This window comes from Amblyomma maculatum, chromosome 1, assembly GCF_055883805.1.
Source record: "Amblyomma maculatum isolate TAMU_Amacu chromosome 1, ASM5588380v1, whole genome shotgun sequence".
Taxonomy (NCBI): Eukaryota; Metazoa; Arthropoda; class Arachnida; order Ixodida; family Ixodidae; genus Amblyomma; species Amblyomma maculatum.
In genome coordinates, this window is record NC_139344.1 from 354,326,354 (window position 1) to 354,347,687 (window position 21,334).

General features: G+C 46.6%; 1 protein-coding gene across 3 annotated transcripts in view; it reads right to left on the bottom strand.

The window, feature by feature from the left end:
• Positions 1-21,334, bottom strand: part of LOC146207835 (ubiquitin carboxyl-terminal hydrolase 15-like) — a 38,140-nt gene that overhangs the window by 3,043 nt on the left and 13,763 nt on the right. For 2 of the 3 annotated variants that reach the window (XM_084590780.1, XM_084590798.1), the window contains exons 10-20: positions 20,762-20,920; positions 18,458-18,682; positions 18,207-18,290; positions 16,908-16,999; positions 11,178-11,249; positions 10,845-10,973; positions 7,135-7,205; positions 4,965-5,224; positions 3,874-4,136; positions 1,399-1,502; positions 477-565 (exon numbers count right to left, since the gene is read on the bottom strand). In XM_084590780.1, coding sequence (XP_084446906.1) covers positions 477-565; positions 1,399-1,502; positions 3,874-4,136; positions 4,965-5,224; positions 7,135-7,205; positions 10,845-10,973; positions 11,178-11,249; positions 16,908-16,999; positions 18,207-18,290; positions 18,458-18,682; positions 20,762-20,920 — 1,548 coding nt within the window. The remainder of the gene's footprint in view (positions 1-476; positions 566-1,398; positions 1,503-3,873; positions 4,137-4,964; positions 5,225-7,134; positions 7,206-10,844; positions 10,974-11,177; positions 11,250-16,907; positions 17,000-18,206; positions 18,291-18,457; positions 18,683-20,761; positions 20,921-21,334) is intronic. The other variant, XM_084590789.1, reaches the window with a different exon arrangement.

The window sequence follows — 21,334 nt, forward strand, 5'->3', positions numbered from 1 at the left end:
AACGCCACACTTTTGCTCTCTTGTACAAAATTCACGGCAAACCCACTACTAATCATCAGCAAGATCACCTGCTATAACATGGTAAAGTAGGCTGCAGGCGCTTTGCTGGTGGGGCCTGCTCCAACCAGTTAATTCAAATGCTTTTCACAGTCCCATCGACTTCAAAATGACAAGGTTTTACTTGACCCACTGTAAAAAAAAAAGAACCCGCAAGCACTGGTCTCCAGAGAAAATACCACAGTCAGGAGATAGGTTGGTTGGTTGGTTGGTTTGTGGGGTTTAACGTCCCAAAGCAACTCAGGCTATGAGAGACGCCGTAGTGGAGGACTCCGGAGATTTCGACCACCTGGGGTTCTTTAACGTGCACTGATAGAATTTCAACAACCGCTGCATAGCATCGGTTATGACAATGAATGCATTTCAGCATACCCCCTGGAAACATGATTTTGAAAGCAGAGCCAAAAGTGTAGTCTTACCACAACGTTCTCTTCAGAAGCTTGAGAAACACTGTTGTCATCAAAGTGGTACCAGAGCTGAGTCTCCTTGTTCTTGGCAAATGCTGTGTCTGCAAAGGCCAATATCACCAAACCACCACATCATTATCATAGCCCAACTGATGCGCAAGAAGAAGAGGAGGAGTCTGTGAGGCATTTTATGAGCAGCTTTTCTTTACTGCTTCCTTTTCTTTTTTCCGACAACGCTTTCTGTAGCATGCTTCCAGAATCTGCCATGTAATGAAAGATGCAGAGCGGGAAATAAATTGCTTTTCATGACTCCTCCTTTTACCTCCTAGCTGTAGCCCTTGGAAGGCAATGCGGATGGGAATAAGTTGAACCTCTTATGGACACGTACCGGAGAGCGCTTTTGTTTCATTCAAGAAGGTTTCACATTTTCATCGTTCCAAGGATCTGCAGCTACTTCAACGGCGTCATTCGGTGACAGAATTTTACAAGAGAAGCAAGAGGAGGCTACAAGTGTTTTGATTAGGTTATTAGCCGTCGGCTGTTCAATTGTGTGTGCCTGAAACATTGCACTGGAAACTGCAGCTACACATTATATTGGCAATCTTTGTTCGTGCCTGTTTGATGCAGAAAAGTACAGCTAGCCCTCGGCAACTAAAAGACACAAAAATGAATTTAGTATTTCAATAAATGTTGTCTTGAGGTAAAAGAAGTACCTAAATTTTCAGTGTACCGACTGAAAAATTTAATGAAGCCTTCTCTACGGGTTATTTCGCATAGCAAACTCGTTCGCACATGATGACACTTAATTGTAACACAAAATTCCCCTATGGCAGCACACAAAACACAGGTGAGTGTGCCTGCTCTGTGTGCACGCACGCACGCACACAAACGCAAGCAGACGCACATGCACAAAGATGTGCCCTCTGGTACTTACAGTGGCCGCCTCCCATGCCGCCATAGTGGTTGGCAACGGCGATAAGGTCGTAAACAGCTCGTTCATGCTTCCGGTTGATTACGTAGTCATCCATGCACAGGTCTCTGTAGGAGATGGAACGCGCGATACAGCATTTTGCCTCACTGACACACTCACTACCCTGTCTATAATACACACAGCCATAAAGGCACACAATGCCAAAACAGCTTTAAAAGGAACTATGCAAAAAGAGTACTAAACTCGGCACCTGCACTGACCTTCATCAAAAGCAGCCCAAAGAGATGGCAGTACTGTAAAGTGATGCAGAAGTAAGCAAGTTCAAAGGGATTCATCTCAGACAGCACAAAAATATTGTATGCATGGAGACGATAAGCGAAGTGGTACTGCTGCTGGTTGGTGATCGGAGAAAATACAGTGCTTTATTCCTTAAGTTTTGTTTGCATGTCGTCTTTCAGTGCTTTTCCTTAATACGCTGAAAAAGACCTACAGGTAGAACAACTACGGGTAGTGGAGCTGTTGTGCATTGACAGCCTGAAGCCAGAAACGTCAACGGTCGATAGGGGGTACAGGCAGGGAAATAATGGTACTGCCATGCTAGCTATTCAATACACGATCGCCGACCGCAAAGTGTGGCTGCTTATGAAGCACCGTCGTGTTCGGGGCATTTGCTTACAAATATAATACATGTACCGCTTCAGGAATTAAAGCTCTCAAGAATAGTACAGTACAACCTCTTTAATTCGAAGTCATCGGGACCGCGAGAAATCTTCGAATTAAGCGGGTTTTCGAATTAACCGAACACACCAAGAAATAAAACTTAGGCAAAAAAATTCGTTGCAGGAACGTGTTACCTTTATTCGGCATATTTTGAATTACTACTGAAAGTAATCAGAGATGCTGGTTTGCCGCGTCCGGTAGTTTGCGGCTCCTAAGGTCATGCTCGCGAGTTGGTCAAATAGACGAAACATCTCTGAACTTCCACCGCGGCACTCAACAAAACTGCGGATAACGTTCAGCGATCCGATAACTTCACCAAGAGCAGGTGCTCGGGGAGGCTCGTCGGTGTCGTCGTCGCTATCGTCGCTGTCATCGCGCATGTTCGTACCAGCAGTAATCTCACTCTCCAAGTCAGAGTAGCCAGTCTGCTCTTCGTCTCAATGTCGATATACTCGGCGAAGCCGACTGCATTGGACTCATCCTCTGCGCAGAGCGCATTGACCGCTTCATGACCGCTTCGAAGAATAGGACTTGCCGTAAGCCTCTAGTATTTTTGACTTGTTGCTCAATATTGTGGACAACGTCGAGAGGGGCATGCCATGCCTTTTGGCCAACTCTGTCTTCGAACAAGCGCTCTTGCCTGCTTCCTGGATCAAGCAGAACTTCTGCTGCAGCGTTAAAGTCTTGTACTTTGGCATTTCTGCACTGCTATGGTCACAAAGCTAGCACTTCTGCACAGTCCCGCCCAAAAAAACGGCACAGTAGCCGACCCCTAACCACAGCGCACAACACAAAGAAATGGCGCAGGCGAGACCGGCGCGGCGGTGGTGGTGGCGTACTTGCAGCGTCGGAGGCACGGGGGAAGAGTGGGCGAAGCACACCAAGGGATGGAGTGGGGGAGAGGTCACGTGATAAAAACCGATATGCCCGCCGTGTTGCAGTGAAGCACGTCTTCTCCTCTGCAGGCGCGTGTTTCAGCGGTGCGCGAGGCGAACTGTGAACCGATTTTTGTGCAGAGAGTGCTCCGGCTGGGGCGCTTCGCCTATAAATCATCACCATTACTATGTGGCTTTGCCTCGCGGCTTCGTAGGGCCGTCGTTTCGCCGGGTTTGCAGCGAAACATGGATCAGGCATTGCCGCATAGCAGTCCAAATTTTCGAATTAACCGGGCTGGCGCAGGCCGCCTGTTCGACTTATCCGGCCAAATTTACATTGGAAAATACGGGACCGCAGAAAGCCTTCGAATTATGGATTTCGAATTAACCGAGTTCGAATTATCGAGGTTGTACTGTATTCACCATTACTGTGTGTCAGTGCCGCTATTGATAGTAGAAACTTCTCGCCTTCAAGCCAAAGCTCCCTGTTTTCCCAATACACTTGCAACTTGGGCTTCTTTCTACTTCACTGTGAACTTGGCAACTGCCGGGCTACCCACAGTTTACACCACTATGCTTTCTGTAGCCCTACCAGCAAGTGTGGGACAGGAAGCCTATGTCAAGATAAATTTACAAACCGTAGTGTAAATGCTCACTGCATCATGACCAGTCACTAGTGAAGGGAGGCAAGGCAAGGAGGCACATCTTGACACTTGGCAGTGACATATCTGTTCGGTGGAAAACTGTGCTTGATACAAAGTGAGAATTGCGTTCACTCATTAAGACTACCTAGAATAGTTTGATGTAGCCAACAATTCATACATAGTATCAGTGTTTGTTACACAGATACTGCACTGTGGTGCAACACAGCAGTACAACTCACGTGATTGGAAAGTCTATGTGGGTGTCGATCTTATCCCGCCAGAAACGGTTGTAGGAGAAGCGCTTGAGGTGAATGATGAGCACTTTGGGCAGGCTCCAAAGGTCGAACTTCTTGGTCGCCTGCTTGTGGCTTCGGCACTTGGGGCAGAACCAGGGGTCCTCAGCCCCGAGCTTCTCGGTCGTCGTGAACAGCTCCAGGCACTCTCGCAGCTGCAGCTGCCGCTTGGCAGTCCGCTGGTGCACCGAATCATGAACCAACACATCCTGCATGTGCACAGAGTCACGAATAATATTTACCTCATCCTAAATTTGCATCATAGAAAAACGCAAAGTCCATATGCTGAAGCAAAGGAAATCCTTTGTTTGGAGCGCCAAAACATTCTTCACGTTGGAGTGCGTTGTGTACAACGCACTGAAACGTAGAAATTTATGAATGGTTTTGTTTGGCTTATGGAGTTCATGTCAAAGCGACTCGGACTATGAGAGATGCCGTAGTGGAGAGTTCCGGAAAATTTTGACCACCTGGGATTCTTTTCACCTCCATCGAAAAGTGGCCGCCGCAGCCCGGATTCGGTCCCACATTCTTGGGCACAGCAGTCGAGCGCCCTAACTACTGCACCATCGCGGCGGGGCATGAATGTGTATCGACCGCTTCATCAAGCTTCTAATGCAATTAAGCAATCAGTGGATTCAACGAGTGATCTTACAAATGGTTGTCTTTCTGGCCAGTAGCCAGCATGCAACAATCCCCATGCTCCGCAAACATCTGCAACACTGCCATACTTCACCTAATGGTAGGTTCTCGCTGCCCTAAACTGCGTCGTGGGGAAAGTCCCTTCGCATAAAAAAATAACCAGAGGAAGTGGCACTCTAAAGAAGGGCTGCCTAAGCAAGACCTCCAGTGGGAGCACATTTTGCAATTCTGGACAAGACTCCTCCTCCTGGGAAAGCAAAGCGCAAATAAATGCAAATGGCCTTCCCCCTTCACCACAGCTATCCAAAATTTACCACTGAAACCAAATCTCTGTGTCAACCAAACCAAAACTGCAAAGTACAATGGCAGGGGGAGGTGCAGGTAACCACAGCGCTCACCTCCGCCTTGGTCTCATTGAAGTAGTGGGCGCGCACACTGGGCAGCCAGTCGGCGCCCAGGTAGGTGCGGGGCCCCAGCTTCAAGGGCTGGCCGTTGTCCACCAGGTCGCCCAGGTTGAGCGAGCTGTTCTCGTTGATGCACTGCAGTGTGAAGAGCCGCTGCTTCTTGCCCTCCTTGGGCAGCGCTGCATCAGCCGCGTCGTTCGCCATGTCCTCGTCTGCGTCCGCAAACAGCTCGTCCTCGCCGTTGTGCAGGTCTGCTTTATTATGCATTTTGTTTTCCCCCCACGAAGCACCGCGTTTGCGGATTGAACGAAAAAAGAAAGGAAGGAGGGATGGGGGCAGCCCAAAACGTGAACAGGAGGGGTTAGGGCTCACACGTCAACAAATCAACAATGCACGTTGCCAGAACACAAAGGTGCCAAGCGGTTCACCACATGCCCACAGGTGAGTTCCAGTCTTAGAGAAGACCACCGCTTAGTTTTATGGTTTAAGGTATTTCAGGTTACAACCCAAACCTTTTGGCTTAAACTGCGCGTCATTCTTCCGCTTTCCGTCAATATGAGGACACACCAATTCCAAAGTAAGTTGGTTGGCAGTTTTCATGTGACAAACCAGCACTGCTGGCTGTGAAGGGCATAACCTTTAATACTCCGCAACCAGTGCCCAAGCTTCGGTATTTAAGGTCACACACCAAGGCTTATTGGAGCCAAGATTTCTCTTTCAATCCTTCCATATTGCGTAGAAAGAGTGAAACTTGTACTGACACTAGGAGCTCATCTTATACTTAACACCTACGCTGTGGAATCTCTTTATATAATGAATGTTTTTGCTTGCGTAGAAAGAGTGAAACTTGTACTGAAACTAGGAGCTCATCTTATACTTAACACCTACGCTGTGGAATCTCTTTATATAATGAATGTTTTTGCTTGCGTAGAAAGAGTGAAACTTGTACTGAAACTAGGAGCTCATCTTATACTTAACACCTACGCTGTGGAATCTCTTTATATAATGAATGTTTTTGCTTGCGTAGAAAGAGTGAAACTTGTACTGAAAGGATACGCACACAGCCAATGGCAAGAAATATCAAATTATCAAACGCTGGCATGACGCTGCTGGGAATGTACCACTAGTGTAGGTGCACCATACTTGTACTTCTCGGTTGCAGATAAGGATAGAAATCTACTGCCACATTTTACAACCGAATTATTGGTTTATTGCATTAATTTGTAATACTTCTTTTTTTGCAATCCCAGTTAAATTTACATTCCTGGGAGCAACTGCATATAAAAGAAAAATGAAAACAATATGAAACATAAATAAATCGGTCAGATAAGCAGACTTCACTTCTATATGTGTGATATTTAAACACCTGAATATTTTGGCCCATTAGATTTCAGCCATGCGTACATGGCCTTTGAAGTCAGCATTTGACAGTTCTAACCTCGGGGGTCATGACACTATCATAAAAACCCACATAATACAGTCGAACCCGGTTATATCGAACCCGGATATATCGAATTTTGGTTATATCGAACTCACGAAATATCCCCTTGAAAATCCCATGTAAAAGTATAGGAAAACCGCGTCATATATCGAACTCAATTTCACCGGTCGTTCGATATATCGAACTCCGCACCACGCACTGGAAAGTGTACTTTCCCCAAAGACGATCGCATCACCCTCGGCCGTTTGCCGCGTGGCGATGTGACGAGGGGAGTGCGAACCAGCACCAAGCACATGAAGGTGTGCGTTCCTTTTTGAGCCCTGGCGCGGAGTGGCATTGGACACGCAAGCACGGAGTGCATACGCCTCGCGGGGCAACCGCAACATGCTGAGCAGATAGAATGCGTTCACTGAGCTTTCCTAAGCATAATATATGCAGACGAAAGTGTTTTTTTTTCCATTTTGCTATCCTGAAATCACACCTCGTATTATATGCAAGTCCGTATTACATTTGGGCTTTTACAGTACATTGGCCGATTTGTCTCTACCTGGTAGCACAACATTCCCTTGCCGTATCCCTAATCAGTCTACCTGTTTTATTGTCAACACCCCCCCATACTTAGAGGAAAAAATGTCTCGCATGGTGCGATCACGTGAGCAGTTACAAGGGGATTATTGCATGGGCAGATCAATAAAATTTGCCACGTATGCATGAGCTACTCACCTCCATTCTGTTCATCCATGCTTTCACTACCGCGCACCTCCTCGCCTGGTTTGGGGGGCGTTACGTACCTCCTGAGCAAGGCAATGAAGAACAGTGCGTCACAACACCGCCAAACCTGTCATACCACACAATGTCATAGTGCATTCTCATAATTTTCACCTTTGCGCAAGCACTTCAGCTCCTTTAGTAAAGGCAACACAAATGAGGACTGAATTCTACGAGCACTAAAAAAGGAGCTGTTCATACTGTATGCCAACAAATGCTAATTGACATTTTTACGAGGTGAAAGTGTCAATAAACGCATTTTCACTACATTATGTTTCCCAAAATTCCATTTTCTCGGACGTTACGTTTTTCTCTCCCCATTACAAAAAAAGTATCAATACAGTTTTACTGCGACTTATATCAAGCGCGGAATATTCGGAAACCAGAAAGTTGTCTGCCCCAATAACTGCTAACCTTCAACAATTTAAGACTAAACATGTGACCCTCGTGTTTCAGGCCTAGGTGGTGCCTAATCCGGGCTACTTGCCTCACTAAGCAAGTGGCTAAACATTATGCACGATGAGTAGCGCAACCCCGCGCTGGCAAATTTTCGCACATGCAGAGACATCGCAGCTTTCGGCGGCAAGGTGCCGCCAGCAACGGCCATCTGTGGCGCAAGCCTTCTGCAAGGCAGCCCAGGAGAGAGGACAATGCCTTGGGATGAGGCCGGCCTGTGTGGTTCAATGTGCCCTCATTTTATAGCAACAGAAGCGACAGCACAAACACTTCCGTGCGGTAAGCTAGAGGGCTCTCCGTTGACTGTGCAGTCGAGCATGCAAAACAATACTGCGAAAACAAGCCACGCAGCAATAGGCTGTGAGCAGCCGCCTGTTCGCTCCATTCCAAGCTCTACCCTTGGTAAAAATTACTCATCTCCTACCTCGGGACATTAATCCCGCTAGACTTCAGTGTCTTGTGAAACACCTATCCAAGACAGCCTACTGGAAACAAATTTACTTTCATAACTGGCATTAACAGATTACCGTTACTTCATTATATAACATACTTTTCACTGCAAAGCGCATTCGTTTTTCATCAAGAGGATAAAAAAAAAAACCAATGACATCACGCTTCGATAAGGAAATTAATCTACTCACTCAGAATCCCCAACCCTTATTACAATCTCTCTATCATGCCATCTAGGACTCTTGATGAAGTTGATGAAGCATGCAAACTAGCCTCCGATGGGCTTCAACTCCTCACTGGCTACACAGGTTTTAAAAACTTCCACAGTTAGAGGCCTGTGGCTTGCTCACTGTTGTTGGAGAAAGTCTGCAAGCGTTTCTTCTGTTGCTAGAAGAAACTGGCCCTTCTTCAAACCGTTAACGACCTCCCAAATCGATCTGGTAAAAATTCCGTCCCACTAAAGCTGCCAATCATGCACCCAAGCTTCAGGAACACTATGCAAACGATACCACCCAATTACAACCTTGCCTCTGCACACAAGGCCGCATTTATTTTTTAATCCTGCCATGTAGTGGAACTGGCATGCCTTCAGAAGCAAAGCTTCCATACTGGCTCAAGTTTAGGCGGGTTCTTTGGCGACGGGACATTTTAGATGGTTGCAAGGCTTAACAGGATCTACAACTGCAATAGGCAATATCGACCCGCAAGAAATACCAAGTAACCAATTTGTGATGCCAAACGGGGTGCTCCTGGCATGGTTTCATTTAGAACTGAGTATAATACCACGCTCCCTGAAATGCTACGCAAAAATCCTCAATTCTGGAAATGTATGAATCCTAACCCTAGCAACCCAATAACACTTCATGATGATGATATGGCTACAATTGCGGAACATGATGTTGCTGAAGTATTAAATATGACCTTTAGTTCTGCATTTACTCGTGAACCAGATGGGGACCTACCGGATTTTCCATCCTTTGGTTTTCCTGCTATGCCCGATATATCATTCGAACCCCACGGCATTGTTAAATTAATTGATTCTTTGAAACTAACATCATCAGCAGGTATCGATGATATTAACGCAAAGGTACTAAAAAATACAGAACATATCACAAGTGTCCTGTTGTCTCATATCTTTCAGCAATCGCTTTCATCAGGCATTGTACCGCACGACTGGAAAGTGGGTAAAGTCATTCCAGTACCAAAAAAAGGGCCTTCATCTTCTCGTCATAATTACCGTCCTACATCCATTACTAGCGTACGTCTAAACTAATGGAACATGTAATCTTTTCTCACGCTATGAAATTTCTTTTATCTGTTAATTTCTTTCACGCCAGCCAACATGTTTTATAAAGGGCTTTTCTTGCGACACACAGTTAGCCCTATTTATTAATGACCTAAGCTCCAACCTTGATCACAACATTCTAGTGGACGCCCTCTTCTTAGATTTCGAAAAGGCGTTTGACAAAGTTCCCCACCGGCGGCTTTTTTTGAAACTTTCACGGCTTAATCTCAATTCCTTGGTACTTGACTGGCTTCGTAACTTTCTAACTAACCGGCAACAGTTTGTTCTCGCTAATAAATGCTGTTCTTCTCACTCCTCTGTTATATCTGGGGTACCCCAGGGCACAGTCCTGGGCCCCCTGCTTTTTCTTATCTATATAAACGACCTGCCAACTGACATATGCTCTAACATACGCCTATTTGCTGAAGATTGTGTTGTGTGCCGTCCCATAATCACTCACAGTGATCGTCAACTTCTTCAATCTGACATTGATCGCATTTTAACTTGGTGCAGTAAATGGCTCATGTCTCTTAACGTGAAAAAAACTTCTTTACTTTCTTTTCACAGGCGTCCCTCTGAACCACCTTTTAAGTACCTAATAGCTAATTCAGAAATTGCAGCAGTAACCACATATAAACACCTTGGCCTTCACTTAACACATGATCTTAAGTGGACATACCACGTAACTCAAATTTCTAAGGAAGCAAATCGAGTCCTGGGGTATTTTCGGCGAACACTACGTCTAGCACCACCATTGTTAAAATCACTAGCCTATGTAACATTTGTACGGCCCAAACTAGAATATGCATGCGCTATTTGGGACAATAATCAACTTAATATTTCTAACACGCTAGAAGCAATACAAAACCGCGCCGCTAGATTCATCTTCTCTGCATATTCTTATCATGAAAGCGTAACAAAACTAAAATGCAATGCTCATTTATCAAATTTAGCTAACCGGCGTAGCATCGCAAGACTATCTCTTTTTCATAAATTCTATTATCATCTTTCGCACGAATCTGTTATCATCCCTGCATACCGCATCTCCAGCCGCACGAACCACGAAAAGACAACCCATCCTCCGCAAGCCCGCACATCTGCGCATCTATATTCGTTTTTCGTTCGCACAGCAAAAGACTGGAATGACTTGCCTGCCGACGTCGTGCTCCATACAGACCCATCAATGTTCAAAGCATCACTTGAAGCAATATTATGCCCTGTAACCCACTCCCTCATGTAATACCCCTTCAATGGGGCCTTTGAGGTCGAAATAAACAAATAAACAAACAAATGCGTAAATGTAAGTCTTCAAAACTGTGCAAAAAAGTGAGGATGAAGGAAAGTTCTGAAGATGAACAATTCGAATCAACTAGACTGTCAGAAAGTAATACATACTATACGGTAACTTGACCCACAAGCACAAAACCATTGAGTGTTAAGTTTGTACAACGAATAGGAACCTACTGCCACTTACGTGAGGCACTTGAGGATTCGCTCGTACAGCATGTCATAGGTGCAGTCCTTGGCAGGCACGGACACGAAGAAGGGGTAGCTGAATATGTGGTAGCTGGGCGCACTCCGGCTGTTGGTCGCTGACTGTAAGCTGCAAGGGGAATGGACACAGGAACCAAATATAGATGCTTCGAAACAATGCACGGGATCAGAATGCAGACGCTTTTTCCAAACAGGTGTTACATGGGATACCGTTAAACCAAACAGAGCAACAGACTTGTGCCTGCACCATTAGAAACAACAGCCTTTCAACTACTGTAGTGTGTGTTCAAAAATATGAAATTATTAGACCCACCTCTTCTCCCGCATATAGACAGGCAAGACCAGCATCGAGTTGTCCTGGTGCAACGAATGCAGCATCTCGTACCTTAAATGACAATGGAGAAACAACAAAAAAAATTTTTCAGACAATGCGGCGTTGTTCGAAGAACCAGCATCAAATATGCGCATCTGCTATAGCAGCTGATGTCAAGTGGGTACGAGCTTGTGATATGCGGGCACAGTCCTTCAATGATTCTAGTCTTGAAATCCCCGCGAGAGTTCCATACAGAGACAACAATGGCCACTAGCAGCGTCGTTTGCTAGAATGCATCCAGCTTCCTGGCCACCATTATAATTCAGGCAGCAGTTTTTGCACGCACCTAATGGGCATGGGCAGGACATGTAGTGCGAAGAGAGGATAACTGATGGTCGCTCAGAGTAACAAACTGGATTCCAAGGGAAGGAAAGCGTAGCAGGGGGCGGCAGAAAGTTAGGTGGGCGGATGAGGTTAAGAAGTTCGCAGGGGTCAAGTAGATGCAGCTAGCACAGAACCGGGTTAAGTGGAGAAATATGGGAGAGGCCTTCACCCTGCAGTGGGTATAGTCAGGCTGATGATGATGACCCTTGACAAATGTTTCACAATTTCCTTATTAGCTGATGTCAGAATGTGCTCTAGCATTTGGTTTAGAAATTTGAAGTAGATTTTGTGCCTTCCATCATGCAATTACATGAAAGAAAGATGAGGACAATGCTAATGACGTATGAAAGCGTCACTGGGGCAGATGCTAGGTGCATAACTAACTGAGCAGCCTTTTAATAACTCGAAACTACTGTCGAAGAAATTTATAAAGGGAATATCAAACACGACAAGCAGCAAGGCCATTAGATTGTCTCCTGCTTGCCCTCTGCTCTTTTCAACTAGATATCTTGCAGCATGCCAGCAAAAAAAGCACCACCGTAGGTCTGTGTTCTCTTGGCCCATGATTGCGATGGCAAAGACGTGTTCACACTAGGCCAAATTCTATCGGCAGACTACCAGTAAAAACATTTCCTCCACTAGTATACCACGCGCGGTATACGATGCTCTTCCAAATTACAGATAACTCATGACCAGCAACCCCACAGGACTCTGGTACAGGCACTATTTGCACAACTTACGCGCTGTCACCATCACACCACAAAAAATCGGGACCAAAAATCCCACGAGACAGCAGCAAACCAAACTGTCTTACCACCCTGGAATGCTTGGAATGTGCGGGTGGCCTAAACCACTGCATCAGGTGGTGGAAAAGGTCACCTAGCTGCTGCTCACATGATGCGCTATTATCATCATCATATTTCCTGACCTCCTGCTTTTTCTTTTGAGGCTGTTTTTAAGGCGAAAGCCTTTAAGGCCTTATCGTTGTCAACAGAAGGTTGTCAGCAGAGGTGCCCCGCTTTCGAGAGCGAGAGTAAAAAAAGGAATAGAACCTCCATTCTTTGGATCCCCAGCCCAGCGCTTTACTAACTGTGCCACGCCCCAGACCGCGAAACACTCTTCATAATTCCCCTTACCTATCGTGAGGATGATAGCGGGATTCCGCAAGCGATAGATACTGTGCCCTTACTTTCCTGTAAACGAATTAAGAATGCCGGTGAACATTGGTGCGTTTTTCAGGACCTGAAGTAGCGCGCAATAACGACAGTCTATCAGTTAATCGTAATTTCTCGTTTTCGAAAGCACCGATAAACATGTTTCCAACCAAACCAGCCAGCCTCTTTTTCAGCCGAGGAACCGAAATAAGCAATAAATGAGAAACCTCACTGGCGAAGAGCGCCGGCTTAGCGCGTGACTGTACGAGACTGTTCCCCCTCATCCTCATTTTCCGTGTGCACGTGGGGCTGCGTGTAGGTTTTGCTGTTTCTCTCCGCTCCGTCAGGAATAGAGCGCTGGCATTGCAGAGAAAACTCCAGCTTGGGTTCCCTATAGATGAAGTGCCATGAAGTGCCCCAGCCAGAGCACTATCAGCACGAAAATCGGTCCACAGTGTGCCCCGCGAACCGACATGCTTCACAGCAACGCGGCGGGCATACCCGTTTTTGTCACATGATCTCGCCCTCACTCCATCCCACGGTGTGCTTCACCCTCTCTCCGCACTGCGTCAGTGGCAGCACGTGTTCCGTGCCATGACTGCTCTTCCCCCGTGCCTCCGACGCTGCAAGTATGTATACATGCTACGCAGGGCTCGCCTGCACCATTCTTTGTGTTGTGCGTGGCGATTAGGGGTTGGCTACTGTGCCGATGTATTTTATTTCGGAAAGGGGGCGGGGCTGTGCAGAAGGTTTTTGACTGTAATAGTGAATGAAATGCCAAAGTACAAGACTTTAATGCAGCAACAGAAGTTCTGCTTGATCCAAGAAGCAGGCAATAACGCTTGTTCCAAGACTGAGTTGGCTAAAAGGTATGTCGTGACCCTCTAGACCAGGGGTTCTCAAACTTTTTTGCTTGGAGGAACCCCAAAAGCCTTCAAATAGTTCCAGGGAACCCCCCTCCCCCTCAGAGCCAGTCACATATCAGTTGCCGGGTCAAGACGGCTCCTGTGCTTGTTCTTCAGATAGGCGAGGGCTGAAAATGCCTGTTCACATGCATATGTAGTTGCAAAGGGAAGCAAAATGTCCACTGCCCTTTCAAAGAGGCATGGAAACAGCGGAGCAGTCCCCATCCAAAATTTCACCAAGCCTTCATCATTAAATTTTTCTTTGAGAGCAGTGCTTGCCCTGAGCTCTGAGGATTCTCGCGGAACACAAGAAGACAGCCCGCGGAACACAGGTGTTCCGCGGAACCCAGTTTGAGAACCCCTGCTCTAGACGTTGTCCACAACCCTGAGCAACAAGTCTAAGATACTAGAGGCCTACGGCAAGACACAATCTTCGAAGCGGTCTCACGTGCGGGCTCCCGCATGCCAAGATGTCTGCTCTGCTTTGCTGGCTGCAGAAAGCAATCGCAGCCCACCTTCCTGTCAATGGAACGATGCTGCGAAAGAAGGCCAACAACCTGGCTCTGCACCTTGGGCACGAGGAATTCAAGTGTAGCAACGGATGGTTTTGCTGTTTTAAAGAACGTAATAATTTGACATCTCTGACTGTCTGTGGTGAGAGCAGGCCGCGGAAACTCAGGGGCACTTCCGTCCCGTCTAATTCTCCCAAGCGGGGGCGAAAGGAGGAAAGAAAAAGCTGGGAGGAAGACTTCTCCCTCGCACTGACGGCGCAGCCGACTGCGCTGCGTGGCTTGCTTCGTCCTCGCGTGAACCGCTGCAACCGTTACGACTCCGCTCGTTTTGAATTAGAACTGTCGTCTGCGTCGGTCGTCTACGTAGCCTGGCGCTGTGAATTCTCTGCGTGTTGGCTTATCGGCCAAAGTCGCGATTTTTCGTCACGGTTCTTTTACTCTGTGCATCTCATTCCTGCTGGCTCTTCGCCCCTTCGTGAGACGAGAGACTTGTCTGCGTGCACCTCCAGTTGCGTGGACCCATCTCGTCTGCTGATTGTGCTGGCCATTACAGTCGGCGATATCTGCTGTGTTTCGTGTTGTTGAACTTGTTACCTTCATGTACTGTTGAGAGACGTGCGTTTCGAAGAAGACAGTTCTTCCAGGAAGGGTAGTGTAAATTTTTAATCATGCATTTTGGTTATGTATAGCACAGTGACATGTGATTACTTGCATCAAATACCAACCACTAGGTAACTAGAACGCAGGTATTTGCTCATGTTTCTACATTGCTTTGATGGTATGGAATGCGTAGAATGAATATGTTGCATCATTTATTTAATTTCATATCAACTGTACACATGCTGACAGAAGCAGTGCCGGCAAACGGTTCTTTTGTAGTGATAAAGCAAGCATGCAAGATTACAATGTTAGCGCAGAACACATAACACTACTGTAAACTGTTAGCTATGTAAAGTGCGTGTGTGTGAGGGATACCTTGTCGCATCTTTTCATTTTCTGTTTCACGTGCAGTTAATAAAAAAGAGAAACAATATCTGCTGTTCTATGTGCTATTTCTTGCTGCGGTCGGGTACGCTTGCTCGCGAGCGCCTGTGCCCTCGAGAGCGCTATGCTTGTGGTTTTTCTTTCCATCACACTGTTCCTGCCGCGAGCCGGCCGCACCGCGGCAGAGCGATGATGCGGTAGAAAATCCACGGGCAGAGCGTTTTCCCGGGCGCGGGCGCACGCGAGCGCGCGACCCGCGCTGCTTGAAGCAACCTACCGACACCCCCTTCAGCGCACCGTTTTTTTGGACCAGTCCGCTATACGGCCTCCCCCGTAAGTCCATTTTTTACGCGCCCCCTCCCGCTATAATCCTATAATGGGGAGTTTGGCGCTAGCGTCTGTAATTCGTGGCCGCTGGGAGGTATAGGGAGTTTCACACCCCTGGTGAGAGCGGCAGCGCTAACGAGAGCGTTGTTGAGAATTAGAAGTACACTTTGGCACCGCTGCTTAGCGAATATGGTGCAGACGACGTCTACAACCTTGACCAGGCTGCACTTTTTTATAGGATGCAGCCAACAATAACATTTGCTGTGAAGGACACCGCAATCAAGGGTAGAAAATAGGCCAAGGACAGGATTACTGTGCTGTTCGGCACAAGCATGTGCGGTAAACACAAGCTGCCGCTACTGGTTGTCGGAAGAACGGGGAAGCCTCGCTGCTTAAAAAATGCGTAGCTGCTGCCAAAAAACGAACTCCTCTACAACACAATAAGAAAGCCTAGGCGACAAGTGCAATATTCGAGGAGTATGTGTGGCAACTTGACCGCAAGTTCGCGGCCACAGGCAGGAATGTCCTATTTGCCATTAACAACTGCCCGGCACATGGCGACATCAGGTTGGAATTTCTATCTCCGAACACCATTTTATCTCATAGCCGATGAGCCAAGGCGTCATTCACCATACCAGGAAGGTTTATTGGCGCCACCTGCTCGAGCACATGCTCCTGGGCTATGACAATGGCAAGCAGTACTCCATTGACCTCTTTGGAGCCAGATGCCTCATGGTGTATGCTTGGAAACAAGTGGAGCCCACATTGATCAGGCGGTGTTTTGAACATGATGGTTTGTCCAGTTAAAGCACTGTTGATGCTGATGCAGACTACCCATGTAAGCTTGACAAAGGAGGAGCAAGGTCTGTGCAGAGGAGGGTGAGTCCAATGCAGTCGGCTTCGAATATCTGAACTTTGAGAGTGATGAAGACAGGTTACTCAGACTTGGAGAGTGAGGTTACTGCTGTTGCTAACATGCGCGATGACAGCGACGATAGCGACGACACCGACGAGCCGCCCTGAGCACCTGCTCTCAGTGAAGTTAACAGATCGCTGAATGTTGTCCACAGTTTTGTTGAGTGCCACGGTGAAGTTATGAAATGCTGCACCTAGTTGACCAACTCGAGAACATGACCTTCGGAACCGCAAACTACCAGATGTGGCAAACTAGCATCTCTGATTACTTTAGGTAATTAAAAATATGCCTAATAAAAATAGCACATTCCTGCAACAAATTTTTTGCCTGAGTTGTATTTCTAGGTTTACTATTTGGTTAATTCCAAAATCCGCTTAATTAAAATCAAAGATTTCTTGCGGTCCCGATGACTTCGAACTAACAAGGCTTTACTGTAGTCGAGACGTGCTACGACAGCAGTGCAAATTTCGCCCCACCCAGTCATTCATGCTCACACTGCCGCACTCAAGCAAGTGTCCAGAAGGAAAAAGAGAGGCCACAACACTCACACAAAGATGTCGCTCCGGTCAAGCGACTCCACCTGATCAGCAAAGGTGAGCACCCTGAGAAAGCGGTGGTTGTGGACTTCCGTGACCAGCAGCTGAAAAGGACACGACAGAGAAAGCATTGACCACACTAGCCATGTCGGAAAAACTGAAGGAAAGACCAGGGCTAGGCACCGAGATGTAGCCTCGGAACAAGCTTGCAACAGAAGTGGCACACCATAAGGGAAGTTTTCACACTCTAAAAGAGACGACGGCCGCTACAAAGCTGCACGAAAGTATGCAAGCTAACACAAACACACAAGGAAAAGCATGTGGCCTCTGCCATCTGCAAGGCGCCGCTTTGAGTTATGAGCAGTGCCTTGGGATGAGGCTGGCCTGTATGGTTCAATGTGCCCTCCTTGAACATCACAAGAGCGAAAGGGCAAGGCTCTCGTGCGGTAAGCCGAGGGCGATTGCAAGAGTGAAATTTTGTCTAGGCTCATTGGGACGCTAGCAGAGGCCCGTGAAGACTTTTTAGGACTTACAAGGAGTGTTGCAAAATTGCCTATACTGTCATCTTGTAAAAAAAAACACGAAATTGACTGTCATTTTTGGTGCTAAGCGTGGTTTGTGGCGACTCGCCCTCATGGCTTCATTTCCTCTGGAAAGGCGAAAGTTCATCTCTACCTTCGTTGATACATTTTGTGGTGCTCTCCCAGCTTGTCGACAGCCACGGGGTGTCACTGCTTTTCTGCTTAGTTAGTTTCATTGATGCTATGACTATAATACCCTTCCTATACATTTTTCGTCTATTTATCTGGACTTTCACAATTCAGTAGTTAGTTTACAATCGGCAATCAAAAAAAGTTCGACTCTGAGGGTAAATGCTTTTCAAAAATGTTCAGCAACGGTTTTAAGCTAGCTCTCATGCTAGCAAGTCGCAGAAATGGCATAAACCAGTTTTCATCACTCAGTGTTGGTTGCAAAGCAAATCCCAATTCGCTCAGTCACTTCTTAAATGCTCTCTGGTTGTCAGAAAGACAGCTGTCCTCGCACACATAGCAAGTTCTTATGCAGAAACAAGCTCACGCTCTCCGCCTACAAGTTCTGGCACTTTATCCAGATCTTCCGCGAAGGCCCCATTTGCACAAACACTCGCACCAGATGTACAAAAGCGTTTCACTCCTCACTTGGTTCCCTTTTTGTTTGCATCCTCAATTGGCTAATTGCCAACTTTCACTTTCACCAATTAGGCACTTACCATTAACAATTATTACTCTAGGTCTACAGTGCATTGCACAAGTGGAACAAACAGTCACTGACCCTGTCGGCTGGAATGTCCATTAATCGAGATATGGAGTTGCAGACGTCCTGTATGCTGCTCATCTTGGTCACCGTCACCTTCAGCTGCACAGAGGACAGCGAGAAACAATGAGTGCCCGCCATAGTAGAACCTCCATGACGAAACAGTCAGGATTTTACAAGCAAAATGCACTCGTGAGTGACCTACACCCCTGCAGAGCGAGAATTTGTTATGCTTTGGGGAGACAGACGTTTTAGGGCAGTAGATATACCTTAATCGGCTTCTCGAGTGGGTCGGCTCGCACCAGGATCAGCTCGAGGGGCTTCTCCTTTTTGATGGGGAGGGGCAGTGAGAGGTAGCAGAACGGGTCGAAGGTAACAGACAACTTGTGGCAGTCGGGACACACCAGCGTGGACTTGAGCAGCCCGTGGAAGATGTCCACGATGATGGAGTTGTTGCGTTTCAGGTAGTTCTCCCATGCCTTCAGAGCCACCTCCTAGACGGCAAAAAGACCAGTGGGTAGAAGTGCAACCAATGGTGGCAGGCGAAGCCACAAATCCCTTTGTGCACGAGCCCCGTGTCCTTCAATATATAGGGCCAGCTCTCTTACAAAAATGTCAGAACGCCCTCACGCAGTAGGACCATGCAGACACTGTTCACACTTCTAATTTGAAACATTAAATATTTGGTGCAAATCGATTATTTTCCGTACACTGCCAAGTTAGCCTGGAAACGAAATTTCCTGCAGAACCATGGCCAGAAAAAAAAAAAAAAAGTGTGTAAATAAATTTTGGGGTGCAAAGCAAATACAAACAATAAGAAATGGTCAAAATTGCATTTATTTGCCAACAATTTCGAAAATTAGTACAGATAGATTTTAAGAATTTTTCCTCAAAACACAAGTATGAAATGAAACAGATATTGCAAGAAAAAAAACACATTTCACCCATAACCAGCATAATTTGCTATACCCGCAAGAAAGCTGGAATCACAATTTACAGTTATTTCATTAATGATTGCTATCGTCAGTGACAAAAATTCTGATATGTATCACCGTCTTCCATAGCAAAGTGTGTTTACTGAATGCTGCTGTGACCCACTGTAAGGTGGGTACCTCCTTATTGGCGGAGTGACAATCAGCAATCCATTAAAAGCCAAGCAAGGCACAGACAAAAAGCAACAAGACTGCTCGCTGTACAGACAGAACAGCAGCTATTTGAGCAGCAACACTAGCAAGACCATCCCTTTCATGCTGTTTCACGACATCGCTCCGTGTCCCCTTTATCATGCAAGCACCCATGGTGATTGGGAGATGATTGGTGCCAGTCAGGCTCACAGCCATGTTGGCGACTGCATCATGGCTTGATACACCGACATTAGACGTGGTATTTCATTACATTTTCCGATTCACGAGTGTTCAAGCAGCAGGCTTCAATGGCCGTCAGCACATTATCATGCACGCGGTTTCCGCGCGCTGCATTCTTTAAGAAAACAGCGAGCCAAGGCGCGTGACAAGCGCACGATACAGCCATTTGGAAATGCCACAATGTTTTCCTGCCAGTTTAGATCAACTAGACAAATTGATAACTTCGGAATGGTTAGGACATTTGTGAGCCATACTTTAACTATTCAGAACAATTCATTAGTTGTCTGAATAGTGAAAGCGTAGTGCAAACCATATCTGCTCAAAAACAACTCGAAATTTCGATAACATCTGCATGCCCCTTGTTAATGAAGCTCTCTTTTCCCGGCTATGAAGGAGCAGTAAAACAGGAGAGCTGTCATAACTCTCAAGGCAGTTAGTAAGCTTGTCGTGGGCGGCAACAACATACAGCTTCTCCCCCCCCAAAAAAAAACCAAAGCAAGAGCAGCAAGTGGCAGCGATTACAGTGACAGTGGCACGGCTTTACGGATGAGCAGCGATGGCGCTTTCAGACTGCATGCGAGTGGCATTTCCACTTCATAACTGTGCAACTCTACCAGCAGTGTCTTTTTAAGTAGAGCCTGCATTCTGACAATCTCTCGGGCCAAAGGAGTAGAGCTTGTGAAACTGCCTCCAACAGCCGCATGGGTCAGATCACAAGCGATATGGCACTTCAACAATGACAGATGCACATCTGACAGAGTCGTTTTGGAATTTCACTCTGGTGCACCCAAACTGTCCTAGTTTCGCACAATTCTAAAAAGCACTCCTTACGCTTGTTATTGTTAGTAAAGGAAACCATGCTCCCTTGAAGCTGCAGTTTCTTTCACTCAAGGAATAAAAAGAGAGTAAGAACATAAAAGCAAAATAGAGCCAGACAGCAAATCCAACTTAGCACATTATTAATGAGGAGAGCATGTGGCCCGGGCCATCTGCAAGGCACCGCTTGAAGAGTTATGAGCAGTGCCTTGGGATGAGGCTGGCCTAAGATTTCAGTGTACCCTCCTTGAACATCACAGGAGTGAAAGGGCAAAACTCCCATGCGGTAAGCAGAGGGCACGCTCAAATGAACTTGTGTTCCATGAAACAAACGAAGGACACAAAAGGCACTGCGACCATGTCTCAAACTCTCGAGAGCTACATTCTGCTCACCTCGTCAGGCTGGCCGTCATAGTCTCTGAGCTCAATGTAGGGCTTGTTGATGACCCGGTTGAGGTCTTCGTGCAGGCCGTCCAAGAGGAAAGCCATCAGCTCTTGGCAGTCCTGCTGCTGGAAGCCGGAGAACTGGGGGGCAAACCGGCCAACTGCCATCTGCCGAAGGAAAGAAAGTCGAACCACCGCTCATAACTCGGACTTTCCTCAACTTCTTGTCTCTTCTTATCAAGTACAAGCATCAAAACATGTATAGAAAGCTTGGATGGCACGTTTTTTTTCGTGCATTATAACTGTTGCTGCCGATATAGTTTTTTTAAAGAGGAGTTGCCCAAGGCCACTCATAAATGACGCGAGTGTACTCATTGCATACTGCTGCTGCCAATATAGCTTTTTTAAAGAGGAGTTACCCAAGGCCACTCATTAACGATGTGAGCGTACTCATCGCATAAGGCCTTCGCTTCCAGCTCTAGGCCATTCCTAAACCAGGCAAGTGTAGTCATCAGCGCTCAAAGCAGCTAGCTTGAAACCAGAATTCACCAACTAATTTATCACTTTATTAATGACCAGCAA